We start from the raw sequence: 25,400 nt of genomic DNA, 5'->3' as shown, positions 1-25,400 counted from the left end.
GCCACTGAAGAGCTATTTTAGATCTGTAGAATTAACCTGGTTTTCAAGGGTCAGATGGACAGGAGAACTGTAGCATGCCTTCCTTCTTCGGCAGCCTTGTGTAGTTAATAGACTTGAAAGCTCGCCTCTTCTGAGCAGCAAAGGTTCCATGAGGACTCTTGGGGCACACATTGCAGTGACGGTAGCATGCATCTGGCTTGTAGTAAACTAACCCATGGCACATCGGAACTCTTGGCCAGGGCTTTTGTTTTGACTTAGGGCAGTTTTGAGGGTTTTGGTGTTTTTGACTTTGTATTGATTCTTTGTGAATTTCACATCATGCACTCCAATCCCACTCATCTCCCTGCCCCTTTGGATCAGCCCTTTGCCCTTACAACCTGACCCCCAAAAGAAAGCAAAAGGAAAAGAAAACAAAACAACAATACAAAACGATCTCAGTGCGGAAGCTAATGTGTGTCCCACAGCACACCCTTTTGTCCACACATCTTTACCTGCAAATGTTCGTTGCAATGAGTCATTGATCTGCCTCTTGAGGCCTCTGGCTTCTGCTGCCCCATCAATACTGGAACCTCACTGGGACTCCTCCGATAACCTGTTGTTGCCCTGTGTCATAGAGATCCTGCATCTTTGGATCTGCAGGACTGGCTCTTTCACGAATCCCAACTGTTTGCAAGTGATAGATTTTGGGGTGGGCCAACTCAAAGCCCTGCATCTGGGCCTGGGTGGGTAGCTGCTGGGTTAGTCAGAATGCCAGCTCTCCTACACCTACACCTCAAGGGCGAGTTCACCAGCAGAGCCCCAGGCTAGCTCACCCAGTGCAAGCTTGCAAGGGTCAGAGCCAGCTCTCTTGCTTTCTTGTCCTGTGGTGATTCCAGCTCTACTGTGCTGCTCAGGTGACAGGTAGTGAGGAGGAAGCGGGGGTGGGGTGGGGGTGGGGGGGGTGGGGTGGGGGTGGGGCTGGAGAGGAGGGCATCTACCCCTCACTCATGCCCTTGGGGCTGCCTCCGCTGTGCTAGGACAGTCTTTTAAAGAAAGAACTGGACAATGGGGAGTGACACTGTATCCACTTTCGGTGTCTGCAGCTCCAATGGTGGCAGTAAGACTTCTCCTGCCCTTTGCCAGTGGTCCGAGGTGATGAACCACCCTGGCTTGGTGTGTTGTGTTCAGCAAACTACTGGCGTGCCTCTGGTGGTCATGGTGAAACCAGACACTTTCCTCATCCAGGAGATTAAGACTCTTCCCGCCAAAGCAAAGGTCAGTGCCCTGTTCCCATGGTTTCTGACCTAAGAATCTGGGCCATCTCTGGCAATTGGAAAAGAGTTTTCCATCTCTGTATGGTGGTAGAGGTCCATAATTCTAGCCCTGGGGAGGCTGAAGCAGGAGGCTTAAGAGTTTGGAGGCCAGCCTAAGCTCCATGTTTAGCCCCCATCTCAAGAAACAAAGTGAAAGCTGTCTCTTTCTAGGTAGCGCTTTTGCTGCCCTTTGTACGTGGGCCCTCTGTGGGGCCTCAGCCACATGTGTGAGAACTAATTACCTCCCTCCCCGCCACTTTGTCCTCTCCTCCTAGATCCAGGACATGGTTGCCATTAGGCACACTGCCTGCAATGAGCAGCAGCGTACAACCATGATCCTGCTGTGCGAGGATGGCAGCCTGCGAATTTACATGGCCAATGTGGAGAACACCTCTTACTGGCTCCAGCCATCTCTGCAGCCCAGCAGTGTCATCAGCATCATGAAACCTGTGCGAAAGCGCAAAACAGCTACAATCAGTAAGGCCCCCAGAACTTCATGGGCATGGGCTCAGCAGTCTCCTACACAGTGAGAGAGTAGGCCCTATGCTGGTTAGAACTGGCTTTCCTGCCTTCGTACTTAATGAGGTCAGAGGTCAGTCCTAGCCACTTTTCTGAAGTAGGCCCATGTGGCACCACTGCTTGCTGCCCACTTTGAGCCAGCAGTTCTTGGTGTCCCATAGAGTACTGTCTTCAGCTTTGGCTTTTCTCTGGGGTTAGGGAAGGTGTCTTCCCTGTGTGTGTGACTGGCTGGAGTAGATCCCTCCAGTTGAGCAGTTCCCAGCAGGATAGTGTGGACATGAGAGGTTTTGCTGCTGGCTGGGAGAGGACTCTTTGAAGAGGAGGAAGCATGATGTTTAGGAATGAATGGTTCTGGCTAAGTGAAGTACACTGCAGGCTTCAACACATTCCCTTACGTTTGTTCTAGAGTTTCTGTGTTTGAGATGAGGATGTAACTTATTGTACCATGAAGAAAGAGATCCTGTTGTGTTGTAAACTATACAGTCCATACTGATACCGGGTTTTATATAGTGGGTCACATGGTTAGGGATGGTATGCTAGAGAGCTGACCTCGAGTAATCATCATGATGGAGTCCCGTTTGGTTAGAGCAGAGTGTCAGCAGGGGCTTAGTCTTGAGCTTTGGAGTGAGCGCTGATGTGCTGAGACTATAAATTAATGCTCTGTGGCAATCTGGTACTGTTCCCACAGCAGCCCGAACATCCAGCCAGGTGACTTTCCCCATTGACTTTTTTGAACACAACCAGCAGCTAACAGATGTGGAGTTTGGTGGTAATGACCTCCTGCAAGTCTACAATGCACAGCAGATAAAGCACAGGCTGAACTCCACTGGCATGTATGTGGCGAACACCAAGGTGAGCAGCGCTGGGGGCTGGCTCACTTTGTGGGTGGCACTCTTGTGAGCAGTGATGTTGAACAAGTTGTGCCTGTCTCCTCAATTGGAGGGTTGAACCCAGGGCCTTGCACATGCAAGGCAAGGACTCTGACCATTGAGAGATCGGGCTGGCTTCACACCCTCCTTTAGAATCGGACATAGAGTATGTACTTGAAATTGCTCGCTTCTGGTCAAATGAATAAATCAGCCTTCTCTTATGTGCTGAAGGTCTTGAGTCCCCCAGGCTAATTTCCCACCCTTGTTAGAAGGGTTATTGAGTACAGGGTACCATTTGATCGTTCGAGTTTCGGGGAGGAGCCTGGCATTCTCCCTCTTGGATCTGTTGTGACATGATCAGGATGGAGTTCAAAGAAATTAGGTTTTACCCGGGTAGCCATTGAGGGGATATGGAAGGAAAGACCCTGGAGATTTTCTGACGGTGCTCTTTTTCCACAGCCTGGCGGCTTCACCATCGAGATCAGTAACAACAGCAGTACCATGGTGATGACGGGCATGCGGATCCAGATTGGGACTCAGGCAATCGAGCGGGCCCCATCCTATATCGAGATCTTTGGCAGAACCATGCAGCTTAACCTGAGCCGCTCCCGCTGGTTTGACTTCCCCTTCACCAGAGAGGAAGCCCTGCAGGCTGACAGGAAGTTGAACCTCTTCAGTGAGTCAGCCACCCAGGGCAGGCTGGAGCCTTCTCATGTGACTAGAACAGATGACCACTAGGTGGCCCTCTACTACTAGGGAGGGATTCCCTGCTGGACTTAGTCTCCCTTTATTGGAGGTGTAAAAGGCAGGCTGCCAGGAAAGGGGACTGCTTTGTTTCCTTTCTACGGTAACTGGGAATTGAACCCAGGACTTTTTGCATATTAGGAAATGCTCTACCACTGAGCTATATCACCAGCCGTCTTTTAAACAGTCTCCCATTCCATAAGCCAAACAGGCCATTGAACTTGGGGTCCTCCTACCTTAGCCTCCTGAGTATTTGGGGTTACAGGTACAGTAGTAACCATTAGGCCTGTTAAAAAGAGAGGCATGTTGTAGAGTAGGTGTGCTGTAAGCGAGGCAGGCACAGCTGGCTGTTCTCCTGGAGCTGCCTTAGCCTCATCCGTGGAGTCTTCCATGTCAGAGCAGGCAAGACTGATTGATAAAATCAGGAGCCATATCCCTGGCTCAAAGCCTTTTGCATTTCATTCATTCATTTATTCATTCATTCATAGACAGGGTCTTGAGTATTCAAGGCTGTCTTTGAACTCACTGTATAGCTGAGGCTGACCTTGAACTTCTGATCTTCCTCCCTCTGCTTCCTGAGTTCTGGAATTAGAGGCATGTGTCACAATGCCCGTTTATGTGGTCTTAAGGTTGGAACCCAGCCAGCACTCCGCTAAGTGAGCTGAATCGCTGGCTCGTGATGAGCCTGTGTGCTCTTTGTCAGATACTGGCCACTTAGCTGAAGTCCTTTCTCCCAGAAATAGTTGCTGTTTATGTGGATGGTGATGATCTATACCCCGAACAAGGAAAGTGCTTAGCTATCATTGGGAACAAGGAGGTGGCAGGTAGAACACAAGTGGGCACCAGAGGATCCTCACAGTGATGGTTAGGGTCTCTCCCAAGTAGGAGACATCAGACTACGGTCCATCCAGCTGTCCTGTGTGTTCAGCAGTGGCTGTACCTCAAGTGTCTGCACAGACACGGCTTTCAGAGTCTATGAGGCAGATGTAGTTTGCATCTGTACCTGATGGCTCTGTGCCTTGCCTTGGAAGGGTTCTGTGAGCTCTTGGGAAGTATGCTTCCTCAAGGCTTCTCTTGTTTATTGCAGTTGGCGCCTCCGTGGATCCAGCTGGTGTCACCATGATAGATGCTGTAAAAATTTATGGCAAGACTAAAGAGCAGTTTGGCTGGCCTGATGAGCCCCCAGAAGACTTCCCTTCTGCCTCCGTCAGCAACATCTGCCCTCCTAACCTGAACCAGAGCAATGGCACTGGAGAGAGTGACTCAGCCGCTCCAGCTACAACCAGTGGCACTGTCCTGGAGAGGTACCAGTGTTGACAGGGTTTGGTTCTTAACTGTTGGCACTGACTTCAGAGCCTCCTCTATGTCTTGAGTCTCCCAAGCTAGTCTGTGATTGTCAAATTCTCAGTCCCTGGAACATTCAGTTTTTCCCTAATATACACATAGAGCCTGGGAAATGGGCTCAGAGGTGTCTGATGCTGGATCTCTGTCCAGGCAGAAGCTTGGTCATTGACTTAATGTTCCATAAGTGTTTGCAGTAGCCACAGGCTGCGGTCTAGAGTGCCTACACTTACGCTCTAGATTAGGATCCAGACTGAAACAACAGCAAACATCCTCCCTCTGTGCCAATTGCATCATCTTCTCGTCTTTCTCTGTGGAAGTTGCTACTCTGTGGTAGTAACACTGCCAGCAAGAGAGGCTGCTGCAGCATCTTGCAGGAAAGTGCAGTGTCCTTAGACCTCCCTACGGTGGCATTCGGAAGCACGTGCTTGGCTTCTTTGTGCTAGCTGGCTGCTGGTTTGCCATGGTAGATGAAGCAGGTCCTGATGTAAGAGTGAGCGTCTTACATTGTTAGCCCTGAGGCAGCTGTGCTTGGAGTCACTGCACCCCACCAGCAGCCTCCCCACTTCTGCCTTTCTCCCTTTCCCCATTCATATATCGTTTGCTTAGGATGTGTTTCTAGGTTTCTCTGAGCTTCACATTTTTTTCCTTTTTTTTTTTTCCCCTTTGCTTCTCCCCCAAGTTCTGAAACTGAGTCCCTAACCAAGCTGGATCGGTTAGTATGCCCTGTTTCTTTTCTCTGCACGAGTGCGTGTGTGTCAGAGAGCAGCGTCCGCATTGTGGCTTTGCGCTGATTTGCTTCTGTTTCCAAGTCCTGCTACTTTCTGTTCTGGTCGTTGCATGGCTGCAGAGCTCTCCATTTGTAAACCAGAGCCTCCCCCAGACTGTGAGCGCACCCTTGGTGTTGGCCACATCAGCCTCTTGGCTCTGTCTTCCTTCATCCATCCTTGCTGCACATTTTGTACAACGGATACGAAGGGATGGGGGTAGAGGGCGAAATGCCCCTGCCAGTTTCATAAGCCCTGGAGCCTGCTCCACTTCCCTTCATCCTCCCTATGCCTTGGTGCCCTCCTTTCCCCTGCCCCTTTTCACTCTGGCTACTTTCTCAGTGCTTTCCTTTCCTGTTCAGACCCCAGCTGTTAGGATGTTGGTCGTTTTACTATGCCACTTAAATCACAGCAGTAAGCCCAGAGCATGTTATCTGATAGATACTGTTTATTGGGTAGACTTCCTGCTTCTTCCCTAATGGAGAAGTTCCGTGTTCTAAATATGCTTTGTACTATCACTATCCTTTGAATGTTCCAGTGGCATGCATCTAAAAATAGTTTGTTTGCTCCTATACTGAGAGCACATAGGGAATGCCTGTGTGCATTTTCCTGGCTGTGTAAGCAGAAGCCTAACCTTAACATCACCAGTGTAAACAGATGGCTTTAACTTCTCCCGTGTGCCTCCCTTTGCCCACTTGTCTCTGAGCACCTGAGCTTCGGGCACTGCTGCATCAAGACTTAAGCCCACCTCAGGATCCCTGCCACAGGCAGTAGAAGGAAACACATTTATCCTCTTTGAGGAAGAAAAGCCCTGCCGCCTTTGAGTGGCGGATTATGAACATGGCCTCAGGTTGATCTCCAAGCAGGAGCCAGGTTTCTGTGGCCTGGAACACAGGCAGCGGTATGCAGGCGCCTGTGGCAGGTCTTATTGTGCTTTGATTTTTATATTTGGCATTCGGTAGCTGTCCCTAAGGTCCTCACAACTAGAGCTTGCCGGCTGACACAAGGCAGAGACAGTACTTGTACTCAGGCCAGCCTTTCTGTCTCCCCAGGCTGGTTGTGAGCTCTTTGGAAGCCCTGGAAAGCTGCTTTGCTGTTGGCCCAATCATTGAGAAGGCAAGTTATTTCTTCAAAGCACACGGGAGCTTTCTGAAGAGGCAGGAAATGGGGTTGTTGACTGAGGCCTGCTGCCTTGGAGCGGAAGAATTCTGACGGCACAGTCTTGATGTGCAAAGCATCCCTGAGCTGCTGCACCTGTGTCGTAGGAGGGTTCAAGTTTAGAAATCTTCTTTTCTGCTCTTGGTAGTTAGTGGTGGGTAACCTAGCTCGGCTGGCCTGGAGGGCAGGGTAGAAGGACAGATAGAGAGCACTCTGCGGTGCCCTGAGGTGCTGAGTGCTAACCCTGCTGTCTTTCATATCAGGAGAGAAACAAGCACGCAGCCCAGGAGCTGGCCACTTTGTTGCTCTCCCTGCCAGCACCTGCCAGTGTCCAACAGCAATCAAAGAGTCTCCTGGCCAGCCTGCACAGCAGCCGCTCGGCCTACCACAGCCACAAGGTAACCGCTCCCTCCCTGGGAGACTTATAGAAAGGGAAATTGTCCTGAATGACGGGGGATCCAATAAGTTGGCTCTCTGTCTATAAAGTAAGTGCCTAATGGAGTAAGCAGGAAGAAAGTTCACACTGAGATTAGAGTCCCAGGGTTCTTCTGAGATGCTACCCTAGACTGAGAAAGCCATCTCGTGGGCCACTGGGATGTTGCTTTATTTTTCTATCCCTCTTAGCAGGATCAGCAAGTCTTAAAAAGGAGAGTGAGTGTGGGCAGCTGATTCTTGTATGAGAGAGAGTGAGGGTCAGGGTTGTGCCATAGGTGGTTAATGTGCTGGTGTTCTGAGCTCTCAACTATGGCCTGGGGAGGCAGGCCTACAAGGGTGGCAGGTGGTTGTCGAATGGGGGTTATTGTTGGTCCCAGAGGCTCTCCTACAAAAGCCAGTGCCTGCAGAAGGGGGTAAGCTGGGCCACACGGCACCATGGGAAACATGGTGGTTCAGACCAGTAGGAAGAAAGGTGCTGGGGTCACTGCCATGCCTATCTTTTGTGCCTCTGTCTCTTAATAGCAAGGGATGAGTTCAACTTGCCGAGGAAAGGTTGTTTTCAAAGCACTATCCTTGGGTAAAGGACCTGCTGAGGGATGGATGAGTCTGCCAGAGGAAGCGATTGGCTGCTACAGTTCTGTGGCTGAGTGGATGCTAGCTTTCTGTTAGACTTCGAGTCTGTTATGTGGTTGGTGACTTTTAAAAGACTATTCATTTTGTATCAGGCAGTTGAGCATTGGGCAGCCTGAAGATTTGTTCTGATAGCTGGTTGACAGTTCTTGAGAGGAGTAACCAGCCCTCTGTGCTTTAGTGCTTTACCTTTGCTTATGGTTGACTCTCTGTGACCCGCCTGTTTTATAGGACCAGGCCTTGTTGAGCAAAGCTGTACAGTGTCTCAACACATCCAGCAAAGAAGGCAAGGACTTGGACCCCGAGGTGTTCCAGCGCCTAGTGATCACAGCTCGCTCTATTGCCGTCACGCGTCCTAACAACCTAGTGCACTTTACGGAGTCAAAGCTGCCCCAGATGGAAACAGGTGAACTTGGCCTCATGGCCGTGGTCCTGACACCTGCTCATTGCACTTCTGCTCTCTGTCATGCTCTTCCTGTTCTTGTTGGCTCTTGACAATGGATAATTGTTCCCCATTTGCTTGTTTGTTTTGTTTAACTTTGTAGGGCCTTTGACGAGGCCTCATTTTAACTAAATTGACCATCGTTGAATTTAGTTAGTGTTCTGAACCCCAGCTGGTCTGTTGTGACGGTGTTATGGGGGAAGCTAAGCTTAGTTCCACCCTGGTGCCACAACAGAAATGTGGCAGGGAGTGGGATTTTTCTTGTATTAATCACTTTGTTTAGGGATGCAGAAGGTCAGGCCCTTGGGTGAGGCTAAGCTTAGTTTTGCCCTAGTACCTGCAGGCTGGGTGCTGCCCTCTGCATGCTGCTACCCCCTGCATGCTGCTGCCTTCTGCATGCTGCTGCACTGCTCTGGCAGCAGTGCTTGGTCAGTGTGTGCAGGGGCTTCTCTCTCAGCATCTTTCATCGTCTCCTCACATTGGCTGCCTGGTGCTCAGTGCTAAGCCTGATTTGCCATGATCAGAAAGAGCTTGTTGCTGTGTCTGCAGTCCCCATCACCTGCGTGTTTCTGTATGCCATTGCCTTCGTGTTTGTTCTCCTAACAGTGCAATCCTAGAATCACTCTAGAGGAATCTCAGACGTTCCCCTAGGTTTAGTCTAGCAGTTGGAACAGGCATCTTTGACTCTGCTGTAAAGATCCTGAATGCTCCCCTCTCTACCTAACTCTAACACACAATGTTTTCTGTGATGTTCCTTTCCCAGACTGTTTTTCTCCCAGATGTGCCTGCTGGAATCTAGGGATAGTTGGCATATTGATTGGGGCCCCACTTGAAACTCCCTCCGCAGGCAAGCTTCCTTGACCTGAGTTAACCTTAAAACAAATTGAATTCTGTCTTAGATTTACCATCGTTAACGATTTCCTTTCTCCTGTGTAGAAGGAGCAGATGAGGGGAAAGAGCCACAGAAGCAGGAAGGAGACGGCTGTAGTTTCATCACTCAGCTTGTAAACCACTTCTGGAAACTCCATGCATCTAAGCCCAAGAATGCCTTCCTGGCACCTGCCTGCCTGCCAGGTATCACGTTAGCGGGGTCCTTGGATCTGATACAGTGAAGTAGGTATAAGCTCTTTAGCACTGGGACCTCTTCCTCCTCCATACAAGTGCAGAGAGGTATCTGTGGGCTCAGTGTATTGCTGCCCTTGGGAACTAGCAGTGCAGTGGGGTCTCTCTCTCTCTCTCTCTCTCTCTCTCTCTCTCTCTCTCTCTCTCTCTCTGTGTGTGTGTGTGTGTGTGTGTGTGTGTTTGTCCTGCTTCCTTCATGTGGAATTGCCTAGTTCACATGGGGGGATGACGACCACGGTGGTAGTGGTGATGGTGGTGATGGTGATGATGATGGTGGTGGTGGTGGTGATGATCATGATGATGATGATGAAGACTTGGTTGAGAGTCAGTTGAGAGGTAGGAGTGTAGAAGCAGCCAGGAAAGTGTTGTTACTCATTTCCACGCTGCTGTTGTCCTAGTCCTCTCATGGGTCACACTCCTGACAGTTGGGGAAGAGGGATGGCCCCTCCGCTAGAGAGGAGAGTAGATGCCCAGGCCCATTGGCCTGCCAGAGAACAGCTTTGTCAACAGGTTTAGTGGATATAGGAGTGGTGTTGTTATCTGCCCACCTCAAGTTTTCCCGCCTTGTCCATGGCTGTCTACAGTGATTCTTGCTTCTCTGGTGCAGGTTCTGCAAGGATGTTTAAGGCCACTTAGCGAATTGAAAGACTTAATAAAAACACTCCAACTACAGCCGCTAGGCTGCACGACAGTATTGTGGGTTTGCTCTGCTGTGTGCCTGCTTATTTTTGTCTCAACACCCTCTAGGTGATGCTGAGATTTGTGCTTTTGTCTCAGGCTTTCGAGAGTCTAGAGTTGTTTTTGTCAACAGATTGTCAGGTGATCCTTTTCTCCCATTTAGGCCTGACTCACATTGAAGCTACGGTTAATGCGTTGGTAGACATTATCCATGGCTATTGTACCTGTGAGCTGGACTGTATCAACACAGCATCCAAGATCTACATGCAGATGCTGCTGTGCCCTGTACGTATCAACACAGCCCCGGGTGCCCCTGGGAAATAGCCTAATGAACACTGACCTCATGAAAGAAAGTAGACTTAAAGTCTGATGGGCTGGGCTGCAGAGGTGCCTCAGTAGTTAGGAGCACTGGCTGCTCTTCCAGAGGACTTGGGTTCAATTCCTAGCAACCACATGGGAAGTAACAACTGCCTGAAACTCTAGTTCCAGTGGACCTGATGCTGTTCTTGCCTCCTTGGGCCCTGTATAGGGTGGTGCACAGATCTGCCATGCAAACAAAACACCCACACATACACAGTAAATCCTTTAAACATGTGATGGGAATCAGCAATTGCAAATACACCAAAGCTGTAGAGACAAAGTCTGGGAGGGAGGACTTGATCCTTGCTTCCCATTCAGAATCTGGAGCTGCTGTGGGGTGAATGTTGAGTACGTGTCGGGTCCACGACTGTGCAGAGGCTGTGTTCCTGTGCCTGTCACAGCAGACGAGTTAGTAGTGCTGCTTATGGCATGGAGCAGAGAGGGAGGCGGGGCATACCTTCTTATGTCATGAGAAGGTAGCGCTCATTTGGAGAGAGCCAAAGTAGCTTCAGGGTCCAGTGGTCTTGCAGACTGACCCCAGCAAGTAAGACAGGAAGCTGGTGACGGTCTTACTGGGCCAAGTCTGGAGAGACTGGTCTGCTCCATCCTGCTCCATTGGCAGGAGAACACAGGTGAGAATAGATAGACTTCTCCCTTCCCCGTATCAGGTGTTGGCAAGAGAGAAAGCTGGAGTCTGGCTGACAGTGGATTGCCTAAGCTTGACACCTTCCTTTCAAACTAGGACCCTGCTGTGAGCTTCTCCTGTAAACAAGCTTTAATCCGAGTCCTAAGGCCCAGGAACAAGCGGAGACACGTGACATTGCCCTCCTCCCCTCGAAGCAACACTCCAATGGGTAATTTAAAGTCTGGGTTTAGGCTTTATCTGGGTGGGTCAGTGGCCTAGAGATGAGTTGCTGCTTTGAGATGTGTTGCTGATACTGACCAGAGTCTTCCTAGTTTTCTTTTCTTTTAATATTCTATACAGTAGGGTGTAAAATGCATACAAGTAGAATAAAGTCAAAATCATGGAAACTGAAAGATGTGGTGGAAAATGTCCAGGATACAGCCAAACATGTGTATACCAGCTTCTACATGGTTATGGGAAGATGGGATATTTGGCTGAAGCATTCTAAAAGCCACGGGAAAACATGTAAAGACAACATAAAATTCACTGTCAAGGACGGGGTGGGGGTGGCCCAGGATGGGATGGAACCAACACTGAATTTGAGACTAGCCCAGTTTATATTGCAAGACCCTGTCTCCAAAATAAAAAGCCAAGTTGGAGGTAGTTGTTAATTAATTAAATTGTAAAAAATACATGGCCATTGGGCGTGGTGGAGTGCCTGTGTTCTTGGTACTCAGGAAGATAATAAAGTGAGAGTGTCAGGTATTCAAGGCCAGCCTAGGCTGTCGATTGGAGCCTTGTCCACCTAAAAGACAGTTTCAAATCCACAATGAGAGCTGATAAGAAGGCTCAGTAGGTTAAGGCGCTCAAACCTTGACAGCTTGAATGTTAACTGATGTGGGAGATTCATGTGGCAGGAAGGTTTTATTATGAGTCCTCTGACCTCCACACGTGCTGTGCCCCCACAAAATGAATAGGAAATGTGAAAAAGTAGTCACAATGACTAAACAAAAATTTACTTTTTCTTTAGAAGAAAACTCCTTTTTCTAGCACAAACTCATCATTAAGGGTCCTGTTTGTTGCTTATAAGTAGATTCCTGACGAATTTCCCCAGAATAGATTAGGTAGCAAATTCCAAACTTTCCTCATGAGGTACTTGCTTGGGCACTTACCACACTTGTGAAGAATAAAGAGAAGTAAGTTACAAGTTTAGAGATAATGTAACATTACTGTTTTAATATGGAGTCTTTATAAAAATGGAGATGCTTTCATTTTGTTGTGCCATCCTTGAAATCTAGTGTATGGCTCTGCCTGGCAGCTTGTCTCCACTTAAACTAGCTAGATCTCAGGTGCTCGGTGGATTCTTGTAGCTGGTAGGTATTCTGGAACAATCGTGTCTCTTTTTTTTGCAGTGCTGGAAATTGAATTTAGGCCTCATGCATATTAGACACGCACTCTACCACTGAGCTGTGGCCCAGCCCACGGTGCTAAAGTGTTTGCTGTGTAAGTGTGAGGATCTGAGTTCAGATTACCAGCACTGGGGAAGAGGAGATAATGCAGATGCTGGGCTGACTGGCCATCACTCAGCCTGAATCAGTGGGTGACAGAGGAAGACAATCGATATCTGCCTTGCCTCCACATACATGCCCCCCCTTTCTCTCTCTCTCTCTCTCTCTCTCTCTCTCTCTCTCTCTCTCTCTCTCTCTTTTGCATGCACACACACACACACACACACACACACACACACACAGAGTATGGAAAGTTATTATTTCTAAGAGAGGCCTTGCTTTAGCACATGGCAAGTGGCAGGCAGTCTTCATCCTTTTCGAACAGTGGGGAATCTTACCTGGGCTTGCCACAGACAAGGAACCCAATGGGATGTGTCACAGTGGCCTCAGCTTCCAGTCTATGGCCTCAGATGTCAAGTCTGTTCTTGTTTTGTTTTTTTTTCATAGTGATTATATAGTTTAAAAATCTTACAGACCTAGCTGTTTGGAGAAATGAGGTCTAGACTACACTATTGACAGACACTTGAGTTCTTTTCCTGTCTTGGCAAAGGTCTTCTGAGAATGGAGCTTGCAGGGCCTGTGGGTATTCCATTTCTCTGTCTTGTTGAAATCTAAGGTTTTTTTAATCCTTTCTGGTCTGGAAGTCTCTTCTTCCTGTTGAGAGGAAGCTGTCGCTGCTGACCACCATCTCCCCACACCCAGCTAGTTGCAGAATCACGTAGGCTGCCAGCCGAGCACCTACAACTTTGCCTGGCAAGTGCAGGGTGCCTGCAGGGGCCTGACTTTAGACTCTTGCTGCGTGACAGTCACATGCCAAGGAGTAAAAATAATACCTTTAGGTTACTGGAGTCTCTTTGTCTCAGGAGACAAGGACGACGATGATGACGATGACGCAGATGAGAAAATGCAGTCATCAGGTATCCCAGATGGTGGTCACATCCGCCAGGAAAGCCAGGAGCAGAGTGAGGTGGATCATGGAGATTTTGAGATGGTGGTGAGTCTGGCAGTAGGAGAGGGAAGGAGGAGCCTCCATCTTCCCTGCAGACTCAACAGCCTTACTGTTTGCTGTGGAACACTGATGGGGCTTTTTCTCTGCAGTCTGAGTCGATGGTCCTGGAAACAGCTGAAAATGTCAACAATGGCAACCCCTCTCCCCTGGAGGCCCTGCTGGCAGGTGCTGAGGGCTTTCCTCCCATGCTGGACATCCCACCTGATGCAGACGATGAGACCATGGTTGAACTAGCCATTGCCCTGAGCCTGCAGCAGGACCAGCAAGGTAGAAGGCAATGGCAGGAACACAGCAAACTTGGCACAGGAGAGAGGGCGTGACAGTTGCTGATACCCCAATGACTTAGCTTGTCCCCAGTTGGGGGAGAGGTTGATCTGGGTGAGAGCTGCTCAGAGGTACAGGTGGAGAGTGAGAGATGGCTCTGACACTTCCTGAGGCCAAAAGCCAGGCTCATAGTTCTTGCTGCTGGTTTGATTTTTTTTTTAAATGGGTGCCTCTTTGAATCTGTAACTGAACCTGGTGGGTGGACAGCAGTGGCCAGAGGGGTCACGTGCTGGTGTTTAGACTCCTTACGACAGCAGATGGCCAAAGCAATACTGTGGACGGGGCAGAGGGAACCCTGTGTTCACTCTCCACTTGTTTCCCAGGCAGCAGCAGCAGTGCCCTGGGCCTGCAGAGCCTGGGACTGTCCGGCCAGGCACCCAGCTCTTCCTCTCTGGACGCAGGAACCCTCTCTGACACCACAGCATCAGGTAACTGTCCACAGCAAGGAGCTTGGCTCAGGGTCCCAGGACCCTGCAGCCCCGTTCAGTGCTGTGAGAGTGTGACGGGCAGCTGCTCTGACAGGCCATCCTGGATTTCCTGCTTGTGCTGCAGCTTGGCATCAACGCTTGTGGCTCTGCTTCCTCACACTTTGCATGCTGCCTGGCTTTGGCTGATACCCAAGGAGAGGTCCAGGGAGCATCCTGTTGGCTCATGGTCCATAGGCTAGCTTTACAGCATTCTGCTAGAGTTCTAACCTGTTAGACAGTATGGAAAGAGACAAGAAATAAAGCTAAGCCTTTAGCTCTTAGTCTCCGTTTGCAAATCAGTTGAAGCCAGAAGCAGCCAGCAGAGACCTGTGAGCTTGGGAGAGAGTCTTTGTGGCCAATTCAGGCTAGAGGAAACCTTCACTTATGCTGTGTTTGTTTAAGTCTCTTTCCTCGTCTGATACAATTCTAGGTAGAGAGTTGGACCAAACTGGGTGGCAGCAGCACATGGGGGAAGTCCTTGAAAATCCACCCAGCTTAGAAGGGGCAAAGCCTTGCTAGACTGCCACTTGCCTACACTAGTTTCTTTTCTTTTGGGAGGGTTAGCCCGCCTAGATAAGAAAAGGCCAGATTGCCTGCCCCTGCCTGCTGCCATGGCTTCTTGCTTCTCTGAGGTCTCTTTGGTTGCTGTCACTTCAGCCTTTGAGGTCATGTTGTGGTTGTGGTCGTGCTGTGCTGGTCATGTCTGTCATGCTTGCTGGCTGTCTTGGCTGTCCTCTTCCCCTGTGGATCTCAGCCAGCATTTTCCTCCTGTCTCAGCTCAGCCCTGATCCTGGATGCTGTGGCTGTCTCTGGGGAATTTCCTTGCTTCACTATTAGCATCTGATGAGGATGATGAAGAGGTGTGAAATTTTCTAATGAGCTCTCCTATGGGCCGTATGATTTTAAAAAATTGAAAGCAAAGCCAAAATGACAAAAGTCAAAGTTGACTCAAGAGCTCATGCTAAGTGATTTCATAACTGCAGATGGATTGCTAAGCATTGAGTTCTGTGCTTCGACTGCAATGGCTAGTGTGGATCTCAGTAGGTGTCAGTAACACTTAGACAATGGTGACCGTGAAGCATTTAGTGCAAAGACTCATTGTCCATGTCACAGAATCTTACTGAATCTGCACATGCTGTAACAGTGAAGGAAATGCCCAGTGCTCTGGGCTTTCGCTCGGGTCTGAGTGCTGTTGGCAGTGCACCCTGGAGAGTGTCTGTTCCCTTTGTTGACTAATCGGCAAAACAGGTCTTGCCTTCTCTCTCTGCCCTCAGGACACTCAGACTGCCTTGTGTCCTCTGCAGTGTGCTGTGATGCTTTCGTCCCCACGAGGGAGGGGTCTGTGCCTGTAACAGCTCTGTTACTCTCTCAGCTCCAGCCTCAGATGACGAGGGCAGCACCGCGGCAACTGATGGCTCCACCCTGCGGACCTCGCCAGCCGACCATGGCGGTAGTGTGGGCTCAGAGAGCGGGGGAAGTGCAGTGGACTCGGTGGCTGGCGAGCACAGTGGTAATGTGCCTGGGTGTCTTGATCTCTTTGGGCTCAGGGTGGTGGACAAGGCAGAAACCCCTGCCTGGTCTTGTGATCAGTGTCTGCAGACAGGCGTTGTGGAGACTCTCTGTAGTCTGCTAGAGTTTATTTGAACTTGACCAGGGAATATCGAGTGTTCTGTGACTGGAGTTCAAATCCAGTGACTAATCTGGAAAAATTGCAGTGTCTTTCAGTTGTCTTTTAGTTAAAAAAGAACAGTGATATTATTTATATCTCTAAATGGTGATTATAAATAATTGTGGTATGACCTTGAAACCCCTTATTCCTATGGTTTATACTACCTGCCTCCTGAGGGAATAAACTGTTAAGCCATTCCCCCAGTACAGCTGCTGTGAAGTTTGCATACACTAGCTGAGGCTAGACCAATTTTGTAAGTTGCACAGGTAAAAACTAGACGAGCTCTGTGGGCCCAAGACCACACCAGCCAAAACCAGTTGAAACCTAACATTTTTTCCATCAAGGCCAACCTTGGGAGTTGATGTGTACTTCTTAAATCATTTCCCTCCAGTGTCTGGCCGGAGCAGTGCATATGGTGACGCCACAGCTGAGGGGCACCCTGCTGGACCAGGGAGTGTCAGCTCCAGCACAGGTGCCATCAGCACCACCACTGGGCACCAGGAGGGAGACGGCTCTGAGGGAGAAGGAGAAGGGGAAGCTGAAGGAGATGTGCACACTAGCAACAGGTCAGACCAGCCTGTCACCATCACCTGCTTGAAAGTATTTCAGAACTGGGAGATGGAGTGCCGCGTGCTAGGAGTGTGTTCCCAAGTATCAAAGGGGAGTGAGAGCTGCTCGTTTCTCCCCAGGCACTGCTGACGTCAAAGTGTTGTGGCCCCCACAATGCTTTGGAAGTAGAGTGTGCTGCTTTGCCTAATGTCTAGCTGGAGGTCTGTCTTGCTAGAGGTCTGATGGACCTCCAGCTTGTGGAGGGCCCCAGCTGGCTGTGTCCTTTTGGTTTAATACTGGTTTTTGTTTTTTGGTTTTTTTTCCATGTAAGACACAACTCACACAGCTGTTTAAGAATAGAAGTTATATTAGGTTGTCTTACTGTACAGTGGGGACAGCTGATCACAAGTTAACCCTTCATACATTTGGGCTTGGTTTATCAGTGTTTCTTAAGGTCTAGAATTTTCCTTTGAAATGTCTTTGTTAGATGCTATTTTGGCCTCCTAGACTGAGTCCAACAGGCTTTTGTCTGTCTCCCCACTCTGGAAGAGTCTGTATAAGATTTCTCTCTCCCACGGAGCTTTAGAAAAGTCCACTGATAAAGGTTGGTCTGCATTTGGATTTTTGTTAAGGGAAGATTTTTTTTTTAAATGCAGAATCATTTTTTGTGTGATAGAAAATTATTTCTGTTCATTTATAAATCAGTTTTGGCATTTTGTGTTTTATATAGAATGTGTTCATTATGTTGAAGCTGTCAGTTTGGGTCATAAAGTTGTTCATAATACTTTTAAAAATAATAATAATTATTAATTTTCTCTTATAAGAGAGGATGTCACTAAGTACCCACAGCTAGCTGATTGGAAACTCACTTAGAGCCCAGATTGGTCTTGATCTCAGAGTCCCTTGCCTCAGTCTCCTGGGTGCTGGGATGGATTCTAAGGATGCAACACTGTGCCAGCCCTTATTTGGTTAACATGATAGGCTGGCTCCTCATTGGCCTCGGTGGCAGGAGCGTACTCCACTTGTCTGTATGCCACTCCATGTCTCCTGTACATTCCTTGGCCTTGCAGGCTACACATGGTTCGTCTGATGCTGTTGGAAAGATTACTGCAGACACTGCCCCAGTTACGGAACGTCGGAGGTGTCCGGGCCATCCCATACATGCAGGTATCTTCAGTTTTCCTGACCAACTGCATTACAGTTGGGCTACCCTTGGGCAGTGCACTTCTTTTTCAGGGACCTCAGAGGGCTGGTGTTGAGGTCACAAAAGTATGGCATGCAGCCCGAGCTGCAAGTTGCAACCCTTCAGGTTATAGCTGTGTCTAAGGGATGCCCATGGTCATCATCCAGTTAGGTAATTGACTTGGAGGTTTGAAAAGGGTCCCTCCCACTCAGTCAGCTTTCTCCCCATCGTGAGTAATAAATAGTCCACGCTGTGCTCTTTAATTCTTAGATCAGCACAGTGTCCTCTTGGACACCACTGTGATTGGCTTGTTGCTCGGTTGCATTTATAAGGTTATTGTAAAGCCTTTCAATGGTGTCCCAAATGGCTCAGGTGAGTTTTACAACCCTAGCCACTTAAGTTAGGGCAGTCCTGGAGTCTGGAATGCCCTCCTGCATCGCAGGTAGGGCAGAGAGTCAGAGGTCAGGATTGCTTCATGACACACACACTCAGCCCTGCCTTCAGAAGCCGGCTCTCTGTTCACTATCTCCTTCTAGGTCATCCTCATGCTCACTGCAGATCTAGATGGAGACGATGAGAAGGACAAGGGAGCCCTGGACAACTTGCTGGCTCAGCTCATTGCCGAGCTGGGCATGGACAAAAAGGTAAACTGAAGATGTGTGTCAGGGGTAGCAGGGTGTAGCCGGGAAAGGTGCAGAAAACTGCCATCAGCTGGCCTGGGGTGGCGGTATGAGGGATTAGTCAGGAGTCTTTCTCAGGTTCTCCTTCCTTAGAGGAGCTTCCTCTGGGTTCTAGTTTTATTCCTGGTGCTGGGACAAAAGTAGCATCAAGGGGAAGGTTCCTCTAGCTTTGCAGTTGAGGTTATAGTCCATCACTGCAGGACAGCAAGGACAGGTGCAACTGTTTCTGTTCACAGTCCTGAGCACAGATCCCACTTCAGCCTAGGTCTCCCTCCGTTCATTAAAGCAATCAAGTTGCTCGCACAGGACAGCTTGATCCATAAATCCCTCACTGAGACTCTTCTCAGGTTATGTCAGGTGGATAGTTAAGGAAAACAAATGACAAGTAGGACAAAGTGTGTGCCCTTGTCATGTATTCCATGGCCTCTGGGTGCAGCGGCCCCCATTGCACCAGGTATAACCCCCAGCCCTGCTGGAGCCTTCTTTCCTCTTCAGTGCTGAAAGGCGTGTGTGGGGCGGGGTGGTCTCGTTGGAGCTTAGAGGAAGCGTAAGTGTCTGGGCTTCTGCCTGTAGGATGTCTCCAGGAAGAACGAGCGCAGCGCCTTGAATGAAGTCCATTTGGTCGTGATGAGGCTTCTGAGTGTCTTCATGTCCCGCACCAAGTCCGGATCCAAGTCTTCCATCTGTGAGGTATTTGTGCTTTGAGCTTATGGGTCTAAGACGAGGTAAGATAATGGAGAGGTTAGCACAAGGCTGAGGACAGAGGTGATAGTCCTCTGTTAGAACAAGACCATTGTCAACTGGGGAAGGACCAGTCTGTGCCTCTTGAGTTGCAGAACTTCTTCCTTTTTTGGAATCCCTGCCAAGTCCAGGTCCTTACCAACAAACCCTCTGACAGAGGGGTTAAAGAAAGGACTTGGAAGTTCTACTGTTGAAAAGCAAGGGCCTGTACCACAAAGCACAGAGTAGCTAAGAGGATCTCCAGTGTCTGTTGCTATAAGGTATGGTAATAGAGTAGAGAGAAAGCCAGTGTGTGTGGGGAAATGAGATTAGCACAAAGCAGGGACGGTGGAAATCGGGGTTGAACTGCATCCAATCTTAATGAGCTTATGAGCTGTGGGGTTTGCTGGGATTTCCAGGGCTCTCCTAATGGTCTTATGTACAGCAGCTTTGCTCCTTTCTGCTCCTTATGCATGCAGTCACCCACCGTCTCCCCTGGAGACTAGTTTTCTGGAAGAGCCCCTACTGGGAGGGTGACGTTGCCAAGAAGGACCTAGAGTGGAACTTTTTGTCTCTTCTCTCAAATGAGGTTCTGTTTGCTTTGCTTCAAGGGAAGGAGAAAGCTTTGCCTCCCTGGCACAGAGGGGTAGCAAGGTCAGGTTAAAAGCTAGTATTTGTTTTCTCTTAGATGTAGTTGTAAAGAGCTGGGGAAGAGGAAAGAAGGCTCTTACTTAGCCAGTGAGAAACTTGTAATACAACAGACTGACAAACCCATGTCTGTCAGGGCTGTGCCTAAGATCGGCAGCCGTGTGGTGTGTGGTGTGTGGTGCCGGTCCGACTCAGTCCAGTTTTTACAACTCGCCTTGCCTGCTCTCTGTTTTCTCCCTCAGTCATCTTCCCTCATCTCCAGTGCCACGGCAGCAGCCCTGCTGAGCTCAGGGGCTGTGGACCACTGCCTCCATGTGCTCAAGGCCCTGCTGGAATACTGGAAGAGCCAGCAGAGCGACGAGGAGCCTGTGGCCGCCAGCCAGTTGCTGAAACCACACACGACTTCATCTCCGCCAGATATGAGCCCATTCTTTCTCCGCCAGTATGTGAAGGTGAGGCCTCTCTGCTCAGAGGCAGCTCTCCTCAGAACTGTGTCCTCTGCTTTGTTTTTTTTTTAAAGATGTATTTATTTATTTTATGTATATGTGTACACTGTAGCTGTCTTCACACACAACAGAAGAGGGCATCGGATCCCATTACAGATGGTTGTGAGCCACCATGTGGTTGCTGGGAATTGAACTCAGGACCTCTGGAAGAGCAGTCAGTGCTCTTATTGAGCCATCTCTCCAGCCCGTGCTCTGCTTTTGATAAGTAAAGCTAGGAAGACCTAGTGTTAGGAGCCACACAGGACGTGGGTTCTAATCTCATCATGACCTAATAGACGGCCACTCCTCCCAGCTAGCTCTGGAGGGTTTCTCATTCCTGCCTTTGTTGTAAGCCTGAAGAAGCGAGTGTGATCAGTCACTTCCTCTCACGTGAAACTTGTTGGGAAACTATGAGAATGTACATGAGACAAGGTGACAGCAGCAGTGGTCACGTGCCCTCCCTGCCTCTTCAGAGGCTTGTAGACATGCTGGGTAGAGGAGCCCAGGAAAAAAGAAGATCTCCTGCAATCTTACCTACTAGCCAGGCTGCATGCTGAGATCCTAACCAGTCTCAGCAGGCTTCAGCTACTGTACCTGGAGAATTAGTATGAAATCTTAGCTGCTCCCCAGGGTCCTGAGCACTGTCAGCTTCCTATTTATAAAGGTCTTAGCACAGTGCTCAGCACACACCAGCATGTCATCCGTAGTGAGGGTTGGTACCCTTTACTCCTGTTGAGACAGTTAGTGGAGCTAGGAGGGTAGACCAGCTACCTACTTTGAATGGGCAGGGGTATAACATGTCAGTCTGACCATGGACTTCTGTCTTGCTCTCTCTTTAAATGGCTGGTAGTTTTGTATAACTAACATTCATACATACACAGACACATTTATTGCTTGTTTGAATGTGCATCTGGTGCCCATGGAGGCCAGAAGAGAGTGTTAGATCTGCTGGGACTGTGGAGTCCCAACTGATGGTTGTAAGCTGCCATGTAGGTGATGGGAATTGAACATAGACCCTCTGGAAGTGCAGCCAGTACTCTAATTATTGAGGAGATGGCTCAGCAATTAAAAGCACTGGCTCTTAGTTTGGTCCTATTCCTAGCACCCTGTCAGGATGCTTACAGTCACCTGTAATCCCAGCTTGCAGGGACCCAGCACCCGCTTCTGGCCTCCATAGGTACCCAAATACATGTGACATTTACATAGACACACAATTTTTTAAGAAAAATTTTTTAATTGGGAACTGCAGAGATGATTTTTGTTCAATTCCCAGCACGCACATGATGGCTCACACCCATCTGTAACTCCAGGGGATTCAACAGGTATACAGATTCTGCACATACATGCATAAGGTTGATGCAATAGAGAAAATAAATCTAAAATCATAAAAAATTGTATTATAATTGAAAAATGTATATGTGGGTGTGCACATGTAACCCCTGTATTCTGTCTCTCTCTCTCCCTCTCCTGTGTATGTATGTGTGGGTGGGTGGGGGTTCAGAGGACTCTCTTCGAAAGTCAGCTTTCCTTCCACCACGTTGATCCCAGGGATCAAACTCAGGTCATCAATCTGGGTGGCAAGTGCCTTTACCTGCTGAGCTGTCTTGTTGCCCAGCTGCCAGAGCATTTAAGGACCATATGTTCCACTTCCTGTTATTTTTGCATGTCCCAAGAAACCTAGTCTCTTCCTGTAAGTGAATTTTGGCTCCAGCTTTGAAAGGCATCATAATGATTAGTAATTAACTAGCCTTTTCCCTGGTTGTGGTCATGGAAGACTGGTGAGCCCAGGTCCTTATGAAGGTCTTCTTCTCCAGGGTCATGCTGCTGATGTGTTTGAAGCCTATACCCAGCTGCTCACAGAAATGGTACTGAGGCTTCCTTACCAAATCAAAAAGATTGCTGATACCAGCTCTCGAATTCCTCCTCCTGTCTTTGATCACTCCTGGTTCTACTTTCTCTCTGAGGTGAGTGAGGCTCTGAGCAGTATCCTACTTGGGGAGAGGTGAGCTCTACCTTCCCTTTGTGGGCTGCTTTCTTTCTAACCTTAACTCAGTGTCCTCACAGAGCCCTTCACGCACTCAGCTCCTGCTCGTGCCCCTTTGGAGCGCATTGTGCAGTGGCTCAAAGCAGCTGTCGGCTCTTGTTTCTGTGCCTGTGTAATGTCCCTAAAGGGCAGTCAGGAAGATAGAGCACGCACTGCTTCCCTTCCCATACTGCTCAGTGAGAAGACTGGTGACTGGCCAGATAGCTCCCTGAGAAACAAGCAGATAGAAGGGAACACAGTGGCCATACATAGACACACCACCAGCAGCCTAGCAGGACGAGAGACCCAGCATATGCTCTCTAGGAAGAAGTACTATTCCTGGTGCCTTGGAGCTCTCGGGAGGTGCATTGTAGACACGAGTATGAAGGGAAGCTGCTAAGGAGAGCTCTTTCTAGCTAGAATCTTTGAATGGCTGTTGCTGGGTCTTGGGCATTGTGAGGGCCTGAGCCAGCCAGCCCATGCCTCCTGCCTTCGGCTTCCCTCAAGAGCGCGCAGTGGCAGACACTAAGAAAGCTGCCAGCACCAACAGGCAGTTGAGGTTGCCCAGTTCTAGCCAGGCTCCACAGAAGAAGATAGTGAATGGTTTGGAGCAAAGACAATAGTTTAACCAGTACAGTAGCTCAATATCAACTCTAGGAAGGAAGGCCAAGTGCCCATTCCCAGCTCCTTAACTGAAGAGTAGAGTTGGATGCCATGCCCTGGGCTGACGTGAAGACCAGCCTCCTTGTAGATTCCTAACTGCCTGAGAAAAGGAATGTGAATATTTGATTGTCCCCCAGTTAAATTTTTGTCTTTCTGTATTACTCCCTCTTGGTCCCTTTAAGGAATTTTCAAGTTCCTCAGAAGCCAGTATGGCTAGGAGTTGGTCCACTTGGCCATTGGTATCCATGTGTGCTCCACCCACAGATATGACCAACTAGATCAAACACAAACAACAGCAACAACAAAAAAGACATCTGTGCTGAATGTGTGGGTGTTTCTTGCCAGTGTTCCCTGAACAGCACAATCTAATCACTTAGAAAGCATTTACATCTTAGTATGTGTTGGGGGAAATGTAGAGATCATTTCATGCTAGAAGGTGCATAGGGTATCCACAGATACAATACCATCTTACGTAAGGGGTCAGCACCTGAAGCCTGTGGGAATCCACCCCTACCCAGTTCACTGGGGATGAATGTGACTTATACTCTCTTAAAGTTTTTAGTAATAGTTTGTTAAAAAATACAAACAAATTAACAAAACCAACCAGGGTGTTGTAGCTGCAGGTGGTAGTTACAGTCCCTGAATAATATTAACTGTGTTGTTTAATCCCTCAAGTACCTAATGATCCAGCAGACCCCTTTTGTCCGCCGCCAAGTCCGAAAACTTCTGCTCTTCATCTGTGGATCAAAGGAGAAATACCGACAGCTCCGAGACCTGCACACCCTGGATTCCCACGTGCGTGGGATCAAGAAGCTATTGGAGGAGCAGGGCATCTTCCTCCGGGCCAGTGTGGTTACAGCCAGTTCTGGCTCCGCTTTGCAGTATGACACTCTCATCAGCCTGGTACGAGGGTTGGGATTATCAGGCTAGGGGCAGGCATGTGGGCATGTGGTACGGCTCAGCCAAGGATATACTAGCACAGGGCAGTGCAGGGTTTGTAAATATTTCAGAGAGCGCTGTGTCTGGAGGTCAAGCACCGGGTAAATCGCTGGCACTGAGGAGCTGACCTGAGAGGGTTCCTCACCTGTGAAGTGGGTCAGTTTATCCATAGGATCAACCCGAGATTGGTGACCTTGGTTTTGTCCTAAGTACTAAAGAAGCTTGAGTACAAGCATGTTCTTCTGCCTACATTGAGAGTAAATGAAGGGTTTCACATTCAGCTGTTTCATCGTTGGTGTTAAGGACAGCCTAGTTTGCTCAGTTAGTGTCCTTGTTCTTACAGTGGAGAAAGAGAAGTGGGTTGTAGCTTCTGGGGGCCTGGCCTTCCTTTGCCTTAGTGTAAGTAATAAGAAAGTTGCCTGCAGCTTTCCAGAAAACTGAAAGTAGGGTGCTGGGGGTGGGAGCAGACAGGGCCATTGTGTTTAAGCTGCTGGTGTGTGGGGGCCCTGTTCCCAGATCCAGCAGCCAACTCAGAGGGCACCTGCCTCACATTGAAGACCAGGGTTACTTTGTGGTCTCAAGCCAGGCCTAACACACAGAGCAACCTGTGTTATTTCTTGGCATCGCTTACCTGGGATTGGCTCCTATTTCAGATGGAGCATCTGAAGGCCTGTGCAGAGATTGCGGCCCAGCGAACCATCAACTGGCAGAAGTTCTGCATCAAAGATGACTGTAAGCGGTCCTCCCTGGGTTGCACTGTGACATCTGTGGCAGCTGTCTACATTAAGCTGTGAACTGGTCACTGGAGATACAGTTGCCAACAGAACACAAGCCAGAACTTTACTGTCTGCTTGTCAAAACTTGGGTACAGGAGTACAGAGCAGGACTCCAGACTGTAGCAGTAAAGTCACACAGAACAGGAGTGTAGAACTTGTTGACTTGAGCCACTGGGGCTGGATCCCCTCAATGTGGTCACCCCATGCCTTTGTGATTACTCCACGGCTCCTGGTAGCATTGAGCAGAGAGAGCCAGGAGAGAAAGCCCTGCCCCATCCCACAGCCACATGCCCATGCTGTAAATTCCATCATCCCAGAGCTGACTCCACCTTTCTCCTCACAGCTGTCCTGTACTTCCTCCTGCAAGTGAGTTTTCTGGTAGATGAAGGGGTGTCCCCTGTGCTGCTGCAGCTGCTCTCCTGTGCTCTCTGTGGCAGCAAAGTGCTCGCAGCCCTGGCGGCCTCCACGGGCTCCTCCAGTGTGGCTGCCTCCTCAGCCCCTCCTGCAGCCAGTTCTGGACAAGCTACAACTCAGTCCAAGTCTTCCACTAAAAAGAGCAAGAAAGAAGAGAAGGAGAAGGAAAAAGAGGGTGAGGCCCTATGCTGGGTGCTCACCTCTGAGCACGTGTATCATTGCAGTTGCTGAAAGGTCACATCTTCAGTCATGGTGAAAGGGACACCATGTACTGTGACTTTCTGTGACAGGAGAGGCCAAGATGCACTGAACATTGCTCAGTCCTAGCACTGCCTAGTACCCCGAGCGAGGACACTGAGAT

At 49.2% G+C, this 25,400-nt stretch overlaps 1 protein-coding gene across 10 annotated transcripts in view; it reads left to right on the top strand.

The window, feature by feature from the left end:
- Positions 1-25,400, top strand: part of Ubr4 (ubiquitin protein ligase E3 component n-recognin 4) — a 108,423-nt gene that overhangs the window by 45,406 nt on the left and 37,617 nt on the right. For 3 of the 10 annotated variants that reach the window (XM_076933868.1, XM_076933864.1, XM_076933872.1), the window contains exons 45-70: positions 1,083-1,254; positions 1,568-1,769; positions 2,500-2,663; positions 3,140-3,356; positions 4,512-4,728; positions 5,448-5,480; positions 6,585-6,648; positions 6,954-7,088; positions 7,987-8,161; positions 8,961-9,044; positions 9,134-9,271; positions 10,161-10,282; positions 11,100-11,211; positions 13,354-13,484; positions 13,589-13,766; positions 14,147-14,251; positions 15,663-15,800; positions 16,351-16,525; positions 17,579-17,675; positions 18,228-18,335; positions 18,945-19,061; positions 19,982-20,191; positions 22,039-22,188; positions 23,586-23,813; positions 24,503-24,581; positions 24,969-25,214. In XM_076933868.1, the coding sequence (XP_076789983.1) occupies positions 1,083-1,254; positions 1,568-1,769; positions 2,500-2,663; positions 3,140-3,356; positions 4,512-4,728; positions 5,448-5,480; positions 6,585-6,648; positions 6,954-7,088; positions 7,987-8,161; positions 8,961-9,044; positions 9,134-9,271; positions 10,161-10,282; positions 11,100-11,211; positions 13,354-13,484; positions 13,589-13,766; positions 14,147-14,251; positions 15,663-15,800; positions 16,351-16,525; positions 17,579-17,675; positions 18,228-18,335; positions 18,945-19,061; positions 19,982-20,191; positions 22,039-22,188; positions 23,586-23,813; positions 24,503-24,581; positions 24,969-25,214 (3,797 nt within the window). The remainder of the gene's footprint in view (positions 1-1,082; positions 1,255-1,567; positions 1,770-2,499; positions 2,664-3,139; positions 3,357-4,511; positions 4,729-5,447; positions 5,481-6,584; positions 6,649-6,953; positions 7,089-7,986; positions 8,162-8,960; positions 9,045-9,133; positions 9,272-10,160; positions 10,283-11,099; positions 11,212-13,353; positions 13,485-13,588; positions 13,767-14,146; positions 14,252-15,662; positions 15,801-16,350; positions 16,526-17,578; positions 17,676-18,227; positions 18,336-18,944; positions 19,062-19,981; positions 20,192-22,038; positions 22,189-23,585; positions 23,814-24,502; positions 24,582-24,968; positions 25,215-25,400) is intronic. The other 7 variants (XM_076933871.1, XM_034504051.2, XM_076933865.1 and 4 more) reach the window with 6 other exon arrangements.

The sequence above is a fragment of the Arvicanthis niloticus genome, chromosome 5 (assembly GCF_011762505.2).
Source record: "Arvicanthis niloticus isolate mArvNil1 chromosome 5, mArvNil1.pat.X, whole genome shotgun sequence".
Taxonomy (NCBI): Eukaryota; Metazoa; Chordata; class Mammalia; order Rodentia; family Muridae; genus Arvicanthis; species Arvicanthis niloticus.
Note: the sequence above shows the minus strand (reverse complement) of the source record. Positions and strands in the feature narration are given on the sequence as shown.